Source organism: Hyperolius riggenbachi, chromosome 12 (genome assembly GCF_040937935.1).
Source record: "Hyperolius riggenbachi isolate aHypRig1 chromosome 12, aHypRig1.pri, whole genome shotgun sequence".
Classification (NCBI taxonomy): domain Eukaryota; kingdom Metazoa; phylum Chordata; class Amphibia; order Anura; family Hyperoliidae; genus Hyperolius; species Hyperolius riggenbachi.
This window is the reverse complement of record NC_090657.1, coordinates 54,539,210-54,561,141: the sequence shown is the minus strand read 5'-3', so window position 1 is coordinate 54,561,141 and position 21,932 is coordinate 54,539,210. Positions and strand designations below refer to the sequence as shown.

Genomic DNA, 21,932 nt, shown 5'->3' with positions numbered 1-21,932 from the left:
AAAATGAGAAAACCAAAAAATATTATGGCCATGTGTGGGTTTAGCACATTTTATTCAAAAAATCTATTTTATAAAAATATTTTTTTTTACAATTTTTTTCCTTATTATTCCCTTTAAAATATCCATAAAATAAAATAATCTTCAGCAAAAAGTATCACCTAGAGAATTTGTTTCTAAAAAAAATGTATAGATCATTTTGGTGTAGTAGTTATTGCTGAATGAATGGAAGCTGCAATGAAATGTGAAAATTGCTCTGGAATGGATTTTAAGGGGAAAACCTCTTAGTGGTGTAGTGGTTAACTGTAGTCTCATAGGAAATACATAAATTGCCTTCAGTTTCACTTTCATGTATGTGACTTGTCCCCTGTAGGAGTCACTCCTGTGACTAATTTAGAGGCTGAGAAAAGGTTTGACAAGGCCCCACAGGGCAGCAAGGAACACCAGAAGGATAATGTTGGCTCCCTTTGGAACCTGGGAAAAAACCAGACTGCAACTATAATTGGTGGAGGGATAGCTCTATGTCTGCTGATTGTGGGATGTTTGGCCTGTTGTCAGATCAGATCCAGGTAAGCTTATTTTAGTCCTAGAAACGATAAATGCATATCCATCATCCTTAGGTAAATTGAGCTGTGGTGACAGTATTTAGGGCAATAGGCTGCTCTCAATTTACCAGCGGAAGTTGGGGAGAGCCTACAAAATTTCTCAAAGGACACTTGAAGTGAGATGGATATGGAGGCTGCCATAATGATTTCATTATAAACAATACAATGGCCGACCTGCTGGTCTTTTATGCATCAGCGGTGTCTGAATCACTCACCTGAAACAAGCGTGCAACAAATGCAGTACACGTTTTGGATCTCTCAGACAATGCTTAGAATTTTATTTTTTTTTAACATTAAATGTAATGGCCATAGGGAGCCTGACATTTTGGTGCTTGCTGAAGAGGTCCCTGTTGCTGCCATTCACCTTAATACATTACATTTTGCTTGACTGCTTCTGAATAACATTAGACACAAACTTTACAACCTTGGTAGAGTAAGATGACACTGCGCCTTCAAAAAAACAGGAGACAGCAGGAGCCAAAATGGTGCAGTATGTCACTACAGGGAGAGTAGTAGAAAGGGAGTGGTACTCACAAAGAAGGATTGAAACAAGGGCAACCAACCAACTGAACAAGTGGAGATATTGACCCAGTCTCCACTCAGGTAGTCTCAAGTATTTCTGGTGTGATCGCTCTCTGAAAAAGGTTTAATGCTGGTACCAGATACACATGGGAAACTAGGGACCAGGTTCCCTCCAACAGGAGAGTGAGAAGCACAAAAGGGATAAGAGGTGCCCAAAATGAGATAAAACAGAGAAGCACATAAAAAGTAAAAGGTGGCTTACCTCTGAGGATGACACCAGTTTAATATAAAAAGGTATATCTAACACTGGCGACATGTTTCGGGGGGCTATTGCCCACTTTCTCAGGCCAATAATCATGCCAAAGTAATATCACAGCTGATCTCAGAGCGCCTTGGAGCTTAGCTGTGTTTTGACTTTGACATGATTATTGGCCTGAGGAAATGGGCAAGAGCCCAAGAAACGCGTTGCCAGTGTTAGATATACCTTTTTGTACTAAATCAGTGTCATCCTTTGAGGTAATCCACCTCTTACTTTTTATATTTTCTGTGTTTTTGTAATAGAACGCGGAAGAGCCGCCGCCGCGTGTACTGACAGTAAGGCGGCTGATTCCGCGTCCAGCGCTGCGGTTTGCACGCAGCAGCGTGCGTCTGGTGTGGCTGGGTCTGTTAGTTCACACAGATTGAGGAATACGTGCGCGCGCGCTGAGAGGCAGAACCTTTATGACAACCAAGGAGGGATCAGCTGACCAGGTTGGTCAGCTGACCTCAGAGCAAGTGACTATTGGTTGATCACTGATGGGTGGCGCCGGAGTGCGCCGCTCTATATATAGTTACTGCTGGTCAGTCTCAGGTTGTCTGCCGTTGCGAACACTTACGTGAAAGCACTCAGACCTTAGTCAGATCCTACAGTGTGTTAGAACCAGGAGGACCTGGGAATTCACACTGAGCCAGATTACTTCTGTGTATCATTGTGTTATACTTCAGACTAGTTCCAGGGTGTCGAGACCATGGACCTCACACCCAAGATTAGGGACTCTGTGTTATCATTGTGTTATACTTCAGACTAGTTCCAGGGTGTCGAGACCAAGGACCTCACACCCAAGATTAGGAACTCTGTGTTATCATTGTGTTATTCTTCAGACTAGTTCCAGGGTGTCGAGACCACGGACCTCACACCCAAGAATAGGGATACTGTGTTCCATCATATTATACTCCAGACTAGTTCCAGGGTGTTGAGACCACGGACCTCACACCCAAGACTAGGCATTGTTTTGATATCTGTTATGACCTATTGCATTTCTGACTATCCCTCTGCTTCTGATTCGGTACCTACGCATATCTGATTATCTGTTGCCAACCCTGCCTGCCTTTGGATACCGAATCAGCCTTCTGTCTCTGTACCTTGTCTGTCCATGTGTTGCCGACCCGGGTTGCCCGACCTTGAGAGCTATTTCTCCCCATTAAAAGATAGTCTCCAGACCTGTTGGAAAGCTTTCGCACTTCCCAGATGGCGGTATCGATCATACTGCCAAAGACCACCTGCTCCTCGGGTGGTCCAACTCAAAGTCATTACTGGTGCACCCAAACACTCACACTATATAGGTGTCCAGAGGTTAGTTATACTTGGATTATCGGTGATTCTGCAGATCATCAATAATCAGGTATATATCCTGTATTCTTGGTGATACTGCAGATCACCAATAATCAGATTCTCTCTGTGTGCTGACACCGGTCGTTACAGAATGGCAGACCAAAACCAAATGGACGCACTTAACAGCCGTCTTGATGCACTTACCACCTCGGTGGAGAATTTCATCCAAGTGCTGGACAGTCATCAGACCCAGATCAACGCTTTGTCTGGGTTTGCACAAGTCCTACAGACGGCTGTGAATATATAGTGCGATTTCCTCCAGGTACAGACTTACGTATGCCTGTACCCGAAAAGTTTTCTGGTCACAGATCTGACTTTCAGAACTCTAGAAATTGAGTGTTATCGTACTTTGTGTTGAGACCTAATTCATCGGGAACCGTGGCACAGAGAATTACGTTCATTAAGACTCTGCTGTCAGGGGATTCCCAGACCTGGGCATATAGTCTCCAGACAGGGCATGAGGCCCTGGCCTCGGTTGAGGAATTTTTTAAAGCTATGGCTATAATTTATGATGATCCGGACATTGCCTCTACCGCTGAGTGGAAGCTCAAGACTTTGCGGCAGGGCAGGGATCCGGTTGAAGTTTACGCAGCTGATTTCAGAAAATGGGCAGTTTCAGCTAGATGGGGGTCATTCGCACTTCTGGACTGTTTTTTGTCAGGGTTGTCAGACGCGGTATCTGATCTAATGCTGGGTCATCCTGAGCCAAAATCTATTGAAGAGGCCATTTCATTAGCAGTCAGGGTTGATCGTCGTCTACGTTACCAGAAACAGACTCGGAGTAGGAACAATGTGAGAAATGTTTCCTACGCCTCTCCTCCACCCGTTTCACCTCCACCAGAAACAATGCAGATTGGTCGGTCAAAATTGTCCTGGGTGGAGCAGAATCACAGAAAAACAGAACAGCGCTGTCTATACAGTGCAGAGGAGGGTCATAGAGTGCAGAATTGTCCCAAGAAGTCGGGAAACGCTGCCGCCTAGGTGTAGTCGGAGGTAATACCCTAGGCGCGCAGTCTTTACCTCCAGACAATAAACGTTTGCTCCTCCCTTGTACTATATCTTGGGAAGATCATGCCATACTTTACAACCTTATTTGTTTTTATCTGCACAGATGTCAGAAGGGGCGGAGGAGAAACAACCTAAAGAGATTGGAGGCTACAGTGGAGTTGGAAAGGCCTACATCGAACCAAAATGTCATCCAAGATTCTCCAGTCAAAGCCTCTACACCATAAAAAGTCACCTTTGACAGTCCTTCATGAACCAACTCAGCAGCTGCATCAGTCAGCATTGTACTCCTACCAGCATATCACCCATGAGATGTAACAGCAACCTGGAGACCACCAGATGCTTACAGCTGCATTTTACATTTTGGTTTATTCATGCTCTCCTCAAAAACCAAAAAATACAAAATTCATAAGTATTAAAGCATTTTATTATTATTGCTATGACATATTAATATATTGAGGGGTGGTCTTTTTTATTATTATTATTGTCATGTTTGTGTTAAAGCTCTGATTCCTATAGATGATGTCCATCAGGATGATGTCTTTCTGGTTTAGTAATGGAAATCAATTTTTAGAAAGCAAAACCTTGAAGCTCAAAAAATCTATTTCTGCTCTTCATTTGCCTCTAATAGTGAGTGTCCTCCAGGACACAGCTTGGCTATCCCTACTGTGCCGGTTTCTTCCACAGGTATAAATTCCAGCCTTGCTCCCTCCAGTGTTGCAACTTGTACCTTATGGCTCTCTTGTAACTTACTGAGTCTCTCTTGTGTCCCTCTGCATCACCTTCTGTCCCTCTGTATCCCCCTTCTGTCCCTCTGCAGCCACCTTGTGTTCCACTGCACCCCCCTTGTGTCCCTCTGCATCCCCCTTCTGTCTCTCTGCATCATCATCTGTCCCTCTGTATCCCCCTTCTGTCCCCCTGCATCCACTGTGTGTTCCACTGCACCCCCCCCCCCCTTGTGTCCCTCTGCATCCCTCTGTGTCCCGCTTGTGTGCCTCTGCATCTCTCTGTGTCCACCTTGTGTTCCTTTGCATCCCCCTTGTGTCCTTCTTCGCCCCCTTGTGTTAATCTTGTGTGCCTCTGCATCTCTCTGTGCCCCCCTTGAATGTGTTACTCACTAGTTTGGGAGGAAGAGTGAAACTCCCACCATTCATCTATCATCTAATGTTCAGTTCCATTGCTGCTCTGTATCCCAGGCAAACCGATGCAGCACAACACTTCCCGTCACGTGACCAGCTGTGCAGTCACTTGCACGCCACAGCACGTGTGAGGTGTTGTCAGATTCCGTATATGTGACCCCATTTTAATCATAAGGAGTTGTAGAATACGTTTTGTTGTGTCTTACAGTTTGGACCCCGTCACATAAAAATAGGTAAGGACAAACTCAATCCATAATTTAAAAAATGTAATTTTTAAAGTTACGATCAAACTTGGGAAAGTTTCAGCAAAACTACATGAGTCTGTAGTCTATAAAAAACGCACTTTTGAGTAAACCTTATTGTTAGCTTTCCATAATGTTGATATTTGTAGCCTTTTTCTGTTGTTCAGACTCTTCTGGGGCTATGCAAACAAAAATACTTTGTGGAAATAAATTGGCCTGTAAAAAGCCACTTGCACACGTCAGAGTTAATGGCCTGCTAGATGCCCAACTAGCCATCAACTGAGCAATATGTGATGTTATTTTCACCATTAAAAGTTGCAGAGTAGGGTGTTTTAGGGTTGAGGCCTATGTCTTGTGAATTCTTTTTAGTAACAGAATGACAAACTGTATCAAAAGCAATTAAATGTTTATTTTCATTTTATTCTGTTCCAAAAATAAAAGCTTGTAAAAAGAAAACAAAGTGACAGAATTTAAAATAGAATACATACAGTTACCTTAGGGACTCAGCTTTTTAAAATATGTATTCCATGAGCGTATATTAATGTTATTTTTTGCAAACAAGGGCTTGCAATTATTGCTAGGGTATAATAAGAAAACTAAAATCACAATATACAAAAAATACACTTTTATTTCCAAATAATGTATTGTCCCCATCCATTGTACTATGGACATACTTTAAATGTTGGGATAACCAGGCTAAACGGGAAAATAAACTGTGTGAGTTTTATCTACGGTAGCATTGTTTATTTAAAAACTATGGTGGATGGAGATGGAGAAATTGTGTATTTTTGCTTTTTTTCCCTTTAAAATGCATAGAGAAAAAAATAATTACTGAAAAACATCACCCCCAAAAAGTTTAATTTGTAGCAGAAAAAAACAAGATGCAGATCATTTAGGTGTGATAAAGTTATTGGCAAATCAGTGGGAGGAGTGCTGAAGTGTGAAAATTGCTCATGTCCATAAGGTGAAAACAACCTGTGGGCTGGAGTGATCAAAAACAAACATTTGAGAATATGTCCATCATAGTCTAGGGCCAAATTAGTGGGAAGGCAATTAACTGATATGTATGTATTTAGGGTGTGAGAAGAAACCTAAGTGCCCAGACCAAACCCACACAGACAAGCCCAAGATCTCTTTTTTTACAGTGCACCTTGAGGAATAGTACTTTCCAGGTGCACTGCTCAGTTTAAGTTGGTTTTCAAATCAAAACTTAAATCTCCATTATTAGTTATCTTCCTTACCAAAAAAATATATAAATACCTGGTGCATTGGTTTATTGTTGGCCACCTTTTCTTCTGCCAACACCCAGGCTCCTGCCCACTTGTTCCTCTCCTCTTCAATCAAACCCAATGGCCCTGATCCAATTAACTTTTCCTCCTGAGTTTTCTCCCAGGAGATATTTTTTTTCATCTTAGCTAAAAATAATTTCTCAGCACCTAACAACTGAAAAATCACTAAAAAGTAGGTAAAAAAATACTATCAAACTTATGTTGAGTATTTTCTTGCATGCTGGGAGCTTTAAATGTATTTTATTGGTAAGGTTTGAAAATATCTCCTTAGGAGAAAAGTTATAGGATGTGGTCCAATGTCTTTTGTGGCGCCGAGAGGTCATGTGGTCACTAGAGTGACATGGTGCACATTGGGGGAGGATGTACTGGCTCTTTCCTCTGAAACCATCTCCCAACTAGAGACTAGTTAGGAGATTAAAAGCTGCTAGTCTCACGCTCGCAACATGGACTTATTATGCATAAACTCAAAAAGAGTGATACAATAATTCAGGCTCCAGGGGTAGCCCCTAGTAGAATATCGGTAATTTTTAGTGTGATTTTACTATTGCTAAACATAACCCTGTTCTCACTTGAACCTCCATCTATCGATGCCTAAACCTAACCAATCCCCCTGCCACAATGTCCACCAATATCCACACTGCATTCACTACTAAAAATCCCATCTGCTAATATCCGTGGTACCTTATTACAAAATTTATTAGGCACTGTTGCCACCCAAATTATCCGCTGGGTGCTGCTATAGCCGCAATTAACATTGTGGTCTACGGGTCACCCATTTTTCCGCAATGTTGACGCTGTCCAAACTACCTGCCTTTCTTCATTATTGCATTGTCATAAACCAATGGGAAAAAGGGAGTAAGTTTTTTTTTATTAATTTTTCATTATTTTTTTTATTTTATTTTGCAAAGCCTACATTAATATTGTAGAAAAACGTTCATAGAATGTTCATAGAGCCATATCAAAAGTAAAACAATTATGTATTAAATATGTGAACTAAACATGGAAAAAATTGATTAATTAAACGTGGTCTTTAAAGTCGGGCTTTAAACCTCAGGTCAAAAAACACATACCTACCTAAGAAGGTGAAAGCCTCTGGATCCTGTAGAGGCTTCCTGTGTCCTCCTCGCCCCTGCCACTGCTAGCTGGGGCCCTCTGGAAGATCTGGGCCATGCTCCTCTTTATTGGCTCCAGTTAGGCAATGCTCGTGCATAAGGAGAAGGGCTTCCCGGATCTTCAATGCAACAAGCTTGTCGGATTTCTTTGGTTGGTCCGCGATTGGCAAAGGAGGTCCAGAGGATGGTGTGGAACGCTTCTACAGAATCCAGAGGCTTTTTTTAAAAATAATTTTATATGTTATTAGTATCCAGAGGCTTCCCTCTTCTTAGGTAAGTATTATCTTTTTGACCCAAGGTTTGCATCAGGAATACTGTAAGTTCTACACATTCTTCTGAGCAACCAGTACAAATGAGGCTGAGAATTCTGCAACATTTTTCCCAGATTCTTCCTTTTTTCTGGAACTTTGGAAATCCACAATGATGTATCCAGCCCCACACACCGACTCCTTTAGGAAGTCTTCTGTCACAGGGAGAGCAGAGAACCTCAATTCCCCCACCACATAGGACTTATCTTCCAGTACTCCGGTAAGCACCAGATACCCTCCTGGCTTTAACAATGTAGTCATGTTATTTAGAGCCATGACAAATGTTTTCAGATCTTTACAGGCCCCTTCTAAGCACAGGCAGCTGAGAAGACAGTCCGCTTGTGGCAGCACCACCGGATTAGTGGGATTACTCTCCAAAACATCACACTTGAGAACTTGTTTGATGGCTTTTCTCAGACGAGCTTCTTTTTCTTTCCACGTTATTCTGGAAAACAAATCAAAAATAAGCAATGCTGTAATTTTTTTTTCACTGGAGTATAATGTAGCTACCATCTCTGCAATTGCCTTTGTTTTGGAGAAGGTTAAGATAATACAGTACTTTACAGTGGAGGAGAGGGATTTGGTGTTTCCTTGTGGTGTGCTACCAAAAATACGAAGGTTCTGTTCCCTCACTACTAAATTATGTATCCAGTGTTAGTAATTTTCAGAATTGTACACATTTCTTTTATTCAACACTATGGACTTTCATACATTAAAGTGTACCTGAAGTTAGGATCACTTCAGAAAAAAAAGCTATGGGTGAGGTTCCTTCATGAAAGAAACTTCACACAACTTTTGTTTTCACATCTCCTGCTGTTTTTAGAAGATAATGTTGTTAACGTCATTAGTGTCTAAAAAGATTGTGACTTAACCTGCCTGGCGTTCTATCAAGATCGCCAGGCTGGCGACCGGACGTTTTTTTTTAATTAAAAAAAACTATTTCATGCAGCCAACTGAAAGTTGGCTGCATGAAAGCCCACTAGAGGGCGATCCTAGTCTCGCCGGAGGCGATCAGAAGTAACAAGAAGGGCCGCGATGAGCCATGGCGACGAGCGGAGTGACGTCATGGACGTCCTGACGTCAGCCGCCTCCGATCCAGCCCTCAGCACTGGCCGGAACTGTTTGGTCCGGCTGCGCTGGGCTCGAGCGGCTGGGGGGACCCTCTTTCGCCGCTGCACGCGGCGATCAGGTAGCACACGTGGCTGGCAAAGTGCCGGCTGCGTGTGCTCCTTTTTATTTCATCGAAATCGGCTCAGCAGGGCATGAGCGGCACCCTCCGGCATCTCTGGACGAGCACAGCTCGTCCAGAACGCTCAGCAGGTTAAGTGTCAATATTTTGTGTGCCCACTATTATTTTCCAGCACTGCCTTAATTTATTTGGGCATAGAGTTTACAACAGTTTCACAGGTTGCACCTGGAATCCTCTTCCACTCCTCCATGATGAAGCTGGTGGATGTTGGAGACCTTGCGCTCCTCCACATTCCATTTGAGGATGCCCCACGGATTCTCATTAGGGTTTACATCTGGTGACATGCTTGGCCAGTCCAGAACCTTTTCCTTTCAAATTCTCTGGCAAGGCAGTGGTCGTCTTGGAGGTATGTTTAAGGTTGTTATACTTGTCTGCAGCCCAGTTTCTGAAGAAAGGGGATCATGTTCTGCTTCTATATGTTACAGTACATGCTGGCACTCTTGATTTCCTCAATGACCTCTAGCTCCCCAGTGCCAGAAGCACTCCTGCAGCCCCAAGCCATGAAACTCCCACCACCATGCTTGACTGCAGGGAAGATACACTTGGCTTTGTACTTATCACCCCACCCCACACGCTTGACACCTTCTGAACCAAATAAGTTTATCTTGGTCTCTCAACAGACCCCAGGGTTCACTGATTACCTTACATTGTATCACATTGTCATATCTTCAGCCTTGTCCCATGAAAAGATATAGCAAAAATTGTGAGGTGTACTCATTTTTGTGGGATACTGTATTGCAAGTACCTTTCATATAATTAAGAACAAGCCACGTATGGTTGGTAATCTGCTTGACAAGAACTGTTGGGGTAGAGCCGCCTCCATACATAAAATTATTCACATTACGTCTTCAAACCAGCGCTCTTATCAACAAGAACTGGTACAAAATAAAGTCATAGATCTAAGTTGTATTGTGCAATTATTTCATCATTTTAAATACATGAGCTTACGAACTTCAGTGAGATATGGTGGTTTTGGCCACCTACCTGTCCCCTTCCAGTTGGCACACATACTTCACCACTGGACTCCAGTCAAATGCTCCCGGCTGATTGGTCAGCCATACGTTTAACTCCTCCCGGTTCCTATCGGCAAAATCAGTAAGGATGATATTTTTGAAAGCTTTGCAAGCCGACAGGAGCTGATAGATGGTTGGCCCAGTGCCAATATCGATCAGAGTTTCACCTGTTACTTTACCTGCACACACAGAGTACAAGAAAGAGGAAAGAGATACCTCTGTCAGTTGGCACCTTGTACAGCATTTGGTTTCTGCTGTAAGGTAAAAACATTCATTATTTACAGAACAGAGAAAACTTATAAAACAAACAAAAGGTGTGCAGTATAAAATAAATATAATACAATTACAAATGGCACTTAAAGGGAACCTGAGGCAGGGGGATTTAAAAAAATTCGGTCTGGGGCATACTGCACATGCGTGGCCAAGACGCCGGAAGCATTCTGCATCTGTGCCCCGACTGAAGGACTTTCAGGGCCAAATTGCAGAGGATCCAGGTAGCGCAGGAGGACAGCGTGGGTGCAATCAGCCTGGAGAAGGCTGGAGGAAGCCCAAGGTATGTATATATTTACATACCCGAGTCTCAGGTTCCCTTTAAGCATCCTGACTGACCTTTTCGATCCTAGCACAGCCAACAATGTAGGTTACTTTTATCCAATTAGTATCAATATATTGTTAGTGATTGTTCCACAGTCAGGGCCAACCAAGGGGAACTAGAGGAGGAGACTGAGGGGGACAAAAGGAGGGCACAAGGGAGAAAGGAGGAGGACACCAAGGGAAGTAGGAGGAGGACACAATAATTATGGGGAGACATTTACAAAATGCTCCTGGACCATGGATGCACCAGGTTTAGTATATATATTATTTTTCCTGGTTTTTGCCTAAAAACCTAGGTGTGTCTAATAGTCCAAAGCGTCTTATATTCTGAAAAATATGGTATATAGTGTTAATGATTGTTGCACAGTCAGGGCCATCCATAGTGTCCTGAGCTAAACTAGACCTAGGCATCCCTTCCCCCAGATTTTGACTGCCCCAGCTGTCAAAGATCGCAATACAACCAATAATTGAAAAATCAAAATTGGATGTGTGTACCAGGATTAAGGACAATTTAGGGCGAAGCCAATAAACATACCTGTATGTTTTTTTTTGTTGTTGTTGTTTTTATCTGGGTGGAAACCCACACAAACAAATGGCGAACATACAAATGCTGCGCAGAGAGTGTCCTTGCTTGTCCACAACTGGTGACTTGTGGTTGCTTTTTGGGCCAGATATAGTTAGCCTGTGATTACAAGTTAGCCTGTCTCTGTCCATCTTCTTTTGGCTCTTACTTGACGTTATATGAGACATGATGGGAGATGGACACAAGATGGATGGGAGGAAATGTACAGGTCTGCAATAGAGGGTTCTTCCAGCCCCCAGTAGTCTGTCAGCTCCCACGCTGTTTGGATTCCTCCATTCTGCCGCAGTTAGCCCCACTAAAAAAAAGTCCACTACACTTCTCAGTTGCATGCATGGCCCTGGGCATACACCTCCTTAATGGAACTCCAGTTTAGTTTGAAAAAGCCCTGATTGGAGGGCGAAACATGTCACGTGACACGGCCTGTGATGTCAGCTGAGAAGGAATACGCGGCTTGACCCTGGCGCTGTGGTTTGAGCGCATCCCCACATGGCTCTCTCTCCCAAGTGGGTTACAGGTCTTTTGGTATTATCCAGCGCTCCCCAGACTTGTATTTCTGCACAGTTCCAAACCTTAAAGTGAACCTGAGACAAAACTCCATACTCACCTGGGGTTTCCTCCAGCCCCCTTGCGGCTGCTTGGTCCCTCACCATCTCCTCGGGGCGTTCCTGTCTCCCGCTGAATTAGCTATTCATCAATCTTGCGATGGCGAGAGACTGAGTGGCGTAAGGTGGCTGGAGGAAGCCCCAGGTGAGTATAAAACCTGAGACATAGCTCATCTCAGGTGCACTTTAACCACCTGCAAGCACAGAATGCTTCCAGCTAAGCGAGCACAAATGAGGAGACATGCGGTCGGGGCCGCGCATGCTTAGTAGTCTGCTACTACCAGGGCTGACAGTGGCAGAACTGAAAGGACCAAATAGACATCCAGGGAGCTGATGGACTACAGGAGTCTAGAAGATGTCCCAGGCAAGTATAAATCCTCTTATCTCCCTCGTCTCAGGTTTACTTTATTATCTTCTGCTAACTTTGATTAGCTCTGTTTCTTTCCCTTCCTTATGCCTCATACATACATACGTAGCATTTGCCTGGCCCAACATTGCAGGGTTAAGGCTGTACAGATGCATCACTAGCCTGCAGGCTAGCGACGTGGTCTGTTGCTATGGCGTGCTGAGGAGGGCCAATGGAGCAGTGCACAAGTTGTGTCATGCAGCTAAAGGGGGTGAGTGGGGAGAACAATCCTCTTGGCCATTGTTCATCCAAATTGATCCACCCAGAGCGGGTTAGGACCATACAGGGCCCCAGCCCACTACGTGTAGCTAGCTATCATCCCCCTCCCCCCCCACACACACACTCCTTGTATAGGGAGCCATGTGCCCCTCCCCAGTAAAGTCAGATTACCCTCCAATATAGGTAGTCAGATGCCTGCCAAGTATAAGTGAAGGTGCCTCATGTGTCCAGGATCCAGCAGCAATTCGTACTGCTCTCCTCTGTCGCTTAGCATCCGGTCTCCATGGTGACAGACGGTGCCTCTCATTATGATGTCATTACGGCGTCAGCCGTCACCATGGAGACCAGACGCTAAGCGGCAAGAGAAGAGCAGTAAGAATCACTGCTGGATCCTGAACACGTGAGGCATCTTTTCACTAAGCTGGTTACTCTACAGTAGAGGAGGTGGTCCCTTCACCTACAATGGGAGGAGGCAGAACACCGTTACTGAGTGGTTGGTAGGAGGACCTTAGGCACAATATTATAGTTTAGGGTGCCCACCACAGGACTTCATGAGGCCTCCGATGGACCCTCTTTTTCCAGATGTTTTCTCAGGGCCCGAGGCAATTGCCTTGGTTGCCTTGTGGATAATCCGACCCTGGATCCCCCAGGGTGATTGCTGGCCAAGCCCACGCTGGATTCTCAACAAAGGTGGTTGTTATTTGTCACCCCGGCCGAGTTTAAGCTAGCCTGTGTACAAGGCTTCAGTCACTGGAAATTTGCCTATATTATTGTATTGTTTGAGTATTATATACTTATTATGAAGAGTTACATAAAAGTAATAGTGTAAGTTTACCTGATGTGAAAAGTTCAGCCAAGTGTTTGAGCACAAAACGCATGTATTCATCATCTCCCACGGAACGTCCAGAAAAACGATAATAGGTTTCCAGGTAAGCTTTAGGGTCAAAATGCCTCTGATAGTAATCAGCCTCAGTGAAGTCAGACATGGTGGTCACTGTACAGACACCTTCTCTTCTTCAGTCCTGGAGTTTGTACTTAAGTTGTACTTAAGTTAATTATTATTTACCTGCTTGGCACATCGCCTTGGATCTGAGGAGTCATGGAAGGGAGAGACCAACTGTATGGCATCCGGTGGATAGGCTGCCAATCATTAGAGGGGTGTGGTTTCAACTTGGAATGCAGTTCACTCCACCTCCCAATGTTATTGCCAGTAACTGAACCAGTTATTGCCAGTAATTGAAAGTAACTGACCTGAACTCAGAACTTACTCTCTGCTCTAAAAGATAATGGCCTCAATTCACTAAGCTTTTCTCCTGTCTTTAATAACTCTTCTAGAGTTGTTACCATGGTGATAAGGCATGTAGTATTCAGGAAACATTTTACCTCAGGCAAACCTAAAGTTAACTCTTCTGTCTTTAAGTTAACTCTTCAATCCTTAAAATAACTCCAGAGTTAAAGACAGGCTGTTTATTAACTGCATGTGAAAATAACTACAGAGGAGGTAAATTAACTACAGAGGAGGTAAAATAACTACAGAGGAGGTAACTTAACTACAGAGGAGGTAACTTAAGGAATGAAGAGATAAGATAACTTTCTCTTATGTGGAGGTAAGTTTTCTCTTGCCTTATTATCTCTAGCATGATCTTAGTGAATTGAGGCCAATAACCTTTACAGAAAGAAAACATTTCTTTGTTACAGCTGATACAAATCCTGCAATAAATCTACAGTGTGTCTATTCCCTGCTTTCAAGGAAGCAGATATATTGTTAACATCTTGTGTTTGCAAGGTAGCTGCTCTGCCATGTCAGAGGAGATTCCTGAGCTGACACAGCTGAGAGATCAAATTACAGAAGTGATTAGACACAAATGAGGGTGCTAGTCTACTTTAGGGGACCCACCGCAAATCCCCATAGACACTTTCAGCTGAGTTGAAAATAGAACGAATTTCCGCTTTCAGCTTGTTTAAACCCCCACAAGTTATATATGTATGGATAGCTGGAAATCTGCTCTAACGAATTATGCCACGTTCGGTGAAAAAAAGCTGAAACTCACCGTGTAGGAGGCGCCGAAAGTCCGCAATCGCGGCTTCGTCGGCCATCTTAGCTCTGTGCTGCTCATATTTTTCTCTCTCCTCATTGGAGGGATTGTTAGCTGTGGGCGTGCCAGGAAAAAAGAAAAGAAAAAGTGTACTCCACACTTTACAGCGATTTGGTGACTCTGCAGATTTTGCATATATATTTATTATTGCCTGCATTGGACTGTTCATTATCCTTGCATTATAGGGCTTTACCAATCTGTGCAATTGTTTTTATGTTTTTACATTTGGATATGGATGCAGTAAAGGCTTGTTTACATTTCTAATACTTTGGTGGTGCGCTTTATTTGGGGCCAATTCTGTTCTGGTTTTGTTTTGCTTACTTACATGTTGGCCTTTCTGCACGCCATTGGTTACTGTTATTAACATACACTAGCCTTTGAATTATTGTTGATGGTGTTTGTCCTTTTCTCTGTGGTGTGCTAATTGCAGAAGCCCAACAGAGTGGAAAAGTAGTTGCTGCATGTTATCCACTCATTATTTTGCATACAGTGTAGTTTACAGTCCAGTCATTGAACAGTATGCTTCACTGTAACGGTGAACACGCCTGTTTGGCGGTAGCTCGCTGCATGCACTGTGAAAATCACATAGGGGTTACATTGCAGCGGGACATAACGCCTTACAATGCATCAAGAACACTGCAACGCAATACCTTACTGCGATTGTAGTCTAATGGTGGCCACTAATGATCCAATCTTTTTCATCCAATCTTATCAAATCTATGTAGTGGAAGAGTAAACTGATATATATTAATTGGATACTATAGGCAGTTCCCTTATATTAGATAGAAATGGTAAGATTGGTTGAAAAAGATTGGATCATTAGTGGCCACCATAAGGCTTAGTCGCCATTTGCCGCAGATCTGTTCTGCACAGAGTGGAGTGACAGTTATTACATGTTATGGACAATTATTATATGGAGCAGACAAATTATATATACTAGATAACGTAAACACATATTGCCTGTATGTATACCACATACTTCTCCAGTCCCCACCTCATCATGAATGATACATTTGTCACTGTAATTATCAATTCTACATTTTGTACCAGTGTCCATATTCGATGTACATCATTGTCTGTATCATTATGTACCCCTTGTTTGTTTTCTTACTTTGTGCAATGCCACGGAATATGTTGGCGATATATATATATATATATATAATGAATTAAGTAGCCATGTACCAATATATCAGTATTAGCATGCTGTCCCCTTAGATATTAGGTGCCCATAGCTGTCCCCCAATTAGAAGCATTAAGTAGTTCAGTGAGCCTATTTAGCAGCATTAGGTAACACCTACAAATACTAAGTAGAATTTGTACTATAGCATCTAGGTACTAGGTGCTGACTTGGGTGTCTGGATGCTGGCTGGGGTGGGTAGAAGGGTAAGGTGCTGTTGGGCTGCTATCTGGGGTATCTGGGTGCTGGCTGGGGTGGGTGCAAGGGCTAGGTGCTGTCTAAGTGCTGGCTGGGGTGGGTGGAGGGGCTAGGTGCTGTCTGGGTTCTGTCTGGGGTGCTGTCTGGCTGGTGTGCCTTGGTGCTGTTTGGGATGCCTGGGTACTACTGGGGTGCTTGGGTGCTGGCTGGGATGCTTGAGTGCTGGCTGAGGTGCTTGGTTGTTGGTTGGAGTGCCTGGGTGCTGGCTGAGGGAGGTCTCTATGCTAGCTGGTGCTGGTTACCTTATTGTCAGACCTAATTTTACTCCTGTCTGCACCTAATCCGAGGTCTGCGAGTGTGCTGGGGAGCCTGGTGCCGCAGCATGGAGGAGGAAGAGGGATGCATGCATGGTGCTGCAGCGCCCATGGCATGAGCTATGCCTGCACCTCTGCAGATATGCCACTGGGGCTATCAGTAAACAGGCACTAATGAAACACTCACCCTACTTTAATTTTTTTTTATTTTGCAAAGCCCAAATTATTATGGTAGAAGAAGTTTCATAGAACCATAGCAAAACCTACAACTTTTTAAAGAAAAAATTGAAGTATTAAAAATGTGAACTACACATGGAAAAAAACTGATTAATAAACCTGGTCCTTGAAATGGGGCTTTAAAGTGAACTTGAGGTGAACCTTTGGGTCAAAAACACATACTTAGCTAAGAAGAAGAAAGCCTCTTGATCCTGTAGAGGCTTCCTGAGTCCTCCTTGCCCCTGCTGCTGCTTAATGAGACCGCCATGCTCCTCTTTATGCACTCGTGCGACCATCCTGTACCCATGCGAACACCCCTGCGTCTGCGCAGTAGCATGGAGCCATTCGTGCAAGAACAGCTCCAGCTTACTGTGCAGGCTTTGCCATGCTTGTGCAGGAAGAGGAGTGCTTCCTGGATCTTCAATCCCACAAGCTTGTCGGACTTTCTTTGGGGGGTCTGCGAGTGTAAAGCTTCCATAGGATCCAGAGGCTTTTTAAAAGAATTTCCTTTGTTATTAGGACCCAGGGGTTTTGTTAAATGGGGTTTAAAATGTTCGTTTAAAAACAAAGTCCTCAGGAGACAGTAAAATGTGGATTTTAATTAAATGTTATTGATCTCCATAGATGTTCAAAAATCAATAAGGTACAGTTCTTTGGTACATCAAAATCAGTTACAAAAGATATAAAAAAAGAATGATTAAATTGCTGTGTAATCTGTATATCGAATCTATTTGTCTCTAGTATTCTTATGTATACGTGTATATGTGTCTGTCATGTAAAGAGAATGAATGAATGTGTGTGTGTGTCTGTGTGTGTGTGTGTGTCACCGTCCAGACCTTCCTGCTCGTTCTTATATATATATGTTAGTTCTCAGTATTCCTACTGTTCTGCCTTCTGATTAGACCAGCAATAATGCTGTGATGTAACTTTTTGAGTCTTCAACTACATATGGTACGAAGCCTCTTTTCCTAACTCAGAATAACCTAAGGTTGAATTACGTCACAACAACAACCAGCTGTTGATTATGTAACCAGGATACAATTTCTGCACCCAGTAGCCTTGCTTGACAGAGATCTATTTTCTACACTTTTAATGATGAATGGTTTTGACATCTGTGACCTTAAATTCCACAAGGAAAGGAACATATGCTCAACCGACTCTGAATGTTCATTCTAAACCAAGTTAGCATTATATACTGTGTATCTATTGACCAATATTGTATAAGTATCACTATATTAACCACTTCCCGACCGCCGTATGTACAATTGGCGGCCGGGAAGTGCACCCCGCAAGGACCGCCGTATAGACAAATGGCGGCGGTCCTTGTAGGGGCATGGGCGGAGCGATCGCGTCATCCGTGACGCGATCCTCCGCCTCCGCCTGGCGCCGCTCACCCGCCGCAACATCCCGCCGGCCATACGGAAGCGCCAGCGGGATGTTAACCCGACGATCGCCGCATACAAAGTGTATAATACACTTTGTAATGTTTACAAAGTGTATTATACAGGCTGCCTCCTGCCCTGGTGGTCCCAGTGTCCGAGGGACCACCAGGGCAGGCTGCAGCCACCCTATGTCGCACCAAGCACACTGATTCCCCCCCCCCCCCCCACCCCAGATCGCCCACAGCACCCATCAGACCCCCCCTGCCCACCCCCCAGACCCATGTTTGCACCCAATCACCCCCCTAATCACCCATCAATCACTCCCTGTCACTAACTGTCAACGCAATTTTTTTTTATCCCCCCCCCCTGCCCCCTGCTCCCTCCTGATCACCCCCCCCACCCCTCAGATTCTCCCCAGACCCCCCCCCCATGTACTGTATGTATCTATCCCCCCTGATCACCTGTCAATCACCCGTCAATCACCCCCTGTCACTGCCACCCATCAATCAGCCCCTAACCTGCCCCTTGCGGGCAATCTGATCACCCCCCCCCACACCAATAGATCGCCCGCAGATCCGACATCAGATCACCTCCCAAATCCATTGTTTACATCTATTCTCTCCTCTAAACACCCACTAATTACCCATCAATCACCCATCAATCACCCCCTATCACCACCTGTCACTTTTACCTATCAGATCAGACCCTAATCTGCCCCTTGCGGGCACCCAATCACCCGCCCACACGCTCAGATTGCCCTCTGACCCCCCCTTATCAATTCGCCAGTGCATTAATTACATCTGTTCTTCCCTGTAATAACCCACTGATCACCTGTCAATCACCTGCCAATCACCAATCACCCCCTGTCACCCCCTGTCACTGCCACCCATCAATCAGCCCCTAACCTGCCTCTTGCGGGCAATCTGATCACCCACCCACACCATTAGATCGCCCGCAAACCCGCCGTCAGATTACCTCCCAAATGTATTGTTTACATGTTATCTGGTGTAAACATCCACTAATCACCCATCAATCACCCATCAATCACCCCCTATCACCACCTGTCACTGTTACCTATCAGATCAGACCCTAATCTGCCCCTTGCGGGCACCCAATCACCCGCCCACACGCTCAGATTGCCCTCAGACCCCCCCCCCCCCTTATCAATTCGCCAGTGCATTAATTACATCTGTTCTTCCCTGTAATAACCCACTGATCACCTGTCAATCACCTGCCAATCACCAATCACCCCCTGTCACTGCCACCCATCAATCAGCCCCTAACCTGCCTCTTGCGGGCAATCTGATCACCCACCCACACCATTAGATCGCCCGCAAACCCGCCGTCAGATTACCTCCCAAATGTATTGTTTACATGTTATCTGGTGTAAACATCCACTAATCACCCATCAATCACCCATCAATCACCCCCTATCACCACCTGTCACTGTTACCTATCAGATCAGACCCTAATCTGCCCCTTGCGGGCACCCAATCACCCGCCCACACGCTCAGATTGCCCTCAGACCCCCCCCTTATCAATTCGCCAGTGCATTAATTACATCTGTCCTTCCCTGTAATAACCCACTGATCACCTGTCAATCACCTGCCAATCACCTATCACCCATCAATCACCCCCTGTCACTGCCACCCAACAATCAGCCCCTAACCTGCCCCTTGCGGGCAATCTGATCACCCACCCACACCAATAGATCGCCCGCAGATCCGACATCAGATCACCACCCAAGCGCAGCGTTTACATCTATTCTCTCCTCTAAACACCCACTAATTACCCATCAATCACCCATCAATCACCCCCTATCACCACCTGTCACTGTTACCCATCAGATCAGACCCTAATCTGCCCCTTGCGGGCACCCAATCACCCGCCTACACGCTCAGATTGCCCTCAGACCCCCCCCCCCCCCCTTATCAATTCACCAGTGCAATATTTACATCTGTTCTCCCCTGTAATAACCCACTGATTACCTGTCAATCACCTATCAATCACCCATCAATCACCCCCTGTCACTGCCACCCATCAATCACCCCCTGTCACTGCCACCCATCAATCACCCCCTGTCACTGCCACCCATCAATCACCCCCTGTCACTGCCACCCATCAATCAGCCCCTAACCTGCCCCTTGCGGGCAATCTGATCACCCACCCACACCAATAGATCGCCCGCAGATCCGACGTCCGATCACCTCCCAAGTGCAGTGTTCACATCTGTTCTCTACCCTAAACACCCACTAATTACCCATCAATCACCCCCTGTCACTGCTACCTATCAGATTAGACCCCTATCTGCCCCTAGGGCACTCAATCACTCGCCCACACCCTCAGAATGCCCTCAGACCCCAGCCCTGATCACCTCGCCAGTGCATTGCTTGCATCTATATCCCTCTAATCACACCTTGAGACACCCATCAATCACCACCTGTCACCCCCTAGCACACCTACCCATCAGATCAGGCCCTAATTTGCCCCGTGTGGGCTCCTGATCACTCGGCCAAACCCTCAGATCCCCCTCAGACCCCCTTCCGTTCACCTCCCCAGTGCATTGATTGCATCTATTTTCCCCTCTAACCACCCCCTGAGACACCCATCAATCACCTCCTGTCACCCCCCTAGCACTCCTATCCATCAGATCAGGCCCAATACAACCTGTCATCTAAAAGGCCACCCTGCTTATGACCGGTTCCACAAAATTCGCCCCCTCATAGACCACCTGTCATCAAAATTTGCAGATGCTTATACCCCTGACCAGTCATTTTGAGACATTTGGTTTCCAGACTACTCACGGTTTTGGGCCCGTAAAATGCCAGGGCGGTATAGGAACCCCACAAGTGACCCCATTTTAGAAAAAAAAAGACACCCCAAGGTATTCTGTTAGGTGTATGACGAGTTCATAGAAGATTTTATTTTTTGTCAAAAGTTAGCGGAAATTGATTTTTATTGTTTTTTTTTCACAAAGTGTCATTTTCCACTAACTTGTGACAAAAAATAAAATCTTCTATGAACTCGCCATACACCTAACGGAATACCTTGGGGTGTCTTCTTTCTAAAATGGGGTCACTTGTGGGGTTCCTATACTGCCCTGGCATTTTAGGGGCCCTAAACCGCGAGGAGTAGTCTAGAAAACAAATGCCTCAAAATGACCTGTGAATAGGAAGTTGGGCCCCTTAGCGCACCTAGGCTGCAAAAAAGTGTCACACATGTGGTACCGCTGTACTCAGGAAAAGTAGTATAATGTGTTTTGGGGTGTATTTTTACACATACCCATGCTGGGTGGGAGAAATTTCTATGTAAATGGACAATTGTGTGTAAAAAAAATCAAACAATTGTCATTTACAGAGATATTTCTCCCACTTAGCATGGGTATGTGTAAAAATACACCCCAAAACACATTATACTACTTCTCCTGAGTACGGCGGTACCACATGTGTGGCACTTTTTTTTACACCCTAAGTACGCTAAGGGGCCCAAAGTCCAATGAGTACCTTTAGGATTTCACAGGTCATTTTGCGACATTTGGTTTCAAGACTACTCCTCACGGTTTAGGGCCCCTAAAATGCCAGGGCAGTATAGGAACCCCACAAATGACCCCATTTTAGAAAGAAGACACCCCAAGGTATTCCGTTAGGAGTATGGTGAGTTCATAGAAGATTTTATTTTTTGTCACAAGTTAGTGGAAAATGACACTTTGTGAAAAAACAATAAAAATCAATTTTCCGCTAACTTTTGACAAAAAATAAAATCTTCTATGAACTCACCATACTCCTAACGGAATACCTTGGGGTGTCTTCTTTCTAAAATGGGGTCATTTGTGGGGTTCCCATACTGCCCTGGCATTTTAGGGGCCCTAAACCGTGAGGAGTAGTCTGGAAATCAAATTCCGCAAAATGACCTGTGAAATCCTAAAGGTACTCATTGGACTTTGGGCCCTTTAGCACAGTTAGGGTGCAAAAAAGTGCCACACATGTGGTATCGCTGTACTCGGGAGAAGTAGT

General features: G+C 44.6%; 1 protein-coding gene across 1 annotated transcript; it reads right to left on the bottom strand.

The window, feature by feature from the left end:
- Positions 1 to 7,344: 7,344 nt before the first annotated feature.
- On the bottom strand, positions 7,345 to 13,656 carry LOC137542425 (nicotinamide N-methyltransferase-like). Its single transcript, XM_068264323.1, has 3 exons — positions 13,372 to 13,656; positions 10,104 to 10,311; positions 7,345 to 8,315 (listed from the first exon to the last, which is right to left on the bottom strand). The coding sequence occupies exons 1-3, from the start codon at positions 13,520 to 13,522 to the stop codon at positions 7,886 to 7,888; spliced, it is 789 nt and encodes a 262-aa protein (XP_068120424.1). The 5' UTR covers positions 13,523 to 13,656; the 3' UTR covers positions 7,345 to 7,885.
- Positions 13,657 to 21,932: the final 8,276 nt, after the last annotated feature.

What these genes read in the sequence shown, in the direction of transcription:
- LOC137542425 (XM_068264323.1), bottom strand. Translation starts at nt 13,522, where the DNA reads ATGTCTGACTTCACTGAGGCTGATTACTATCAGAGGCATTTTGACCCT. An exon ending in GGCTGAACTTTTCACATCAG is followed by an intron (nt 10,312 to 13,371) that starts GTAAACTTACAC and finishes CTGTGTGTGCAG; the next exon opens with GTAAAGTAACAGGTGAAACT. An exon ending in TGCCAACTGGAAGGGGACAG is followed by an intron (nt 8,316 to 10,103) that starts GTAGGTGGCCAA and finishes TTTGTTTTCCAG; the next exon opens with AATAACGTGGAAAGAAAAAG.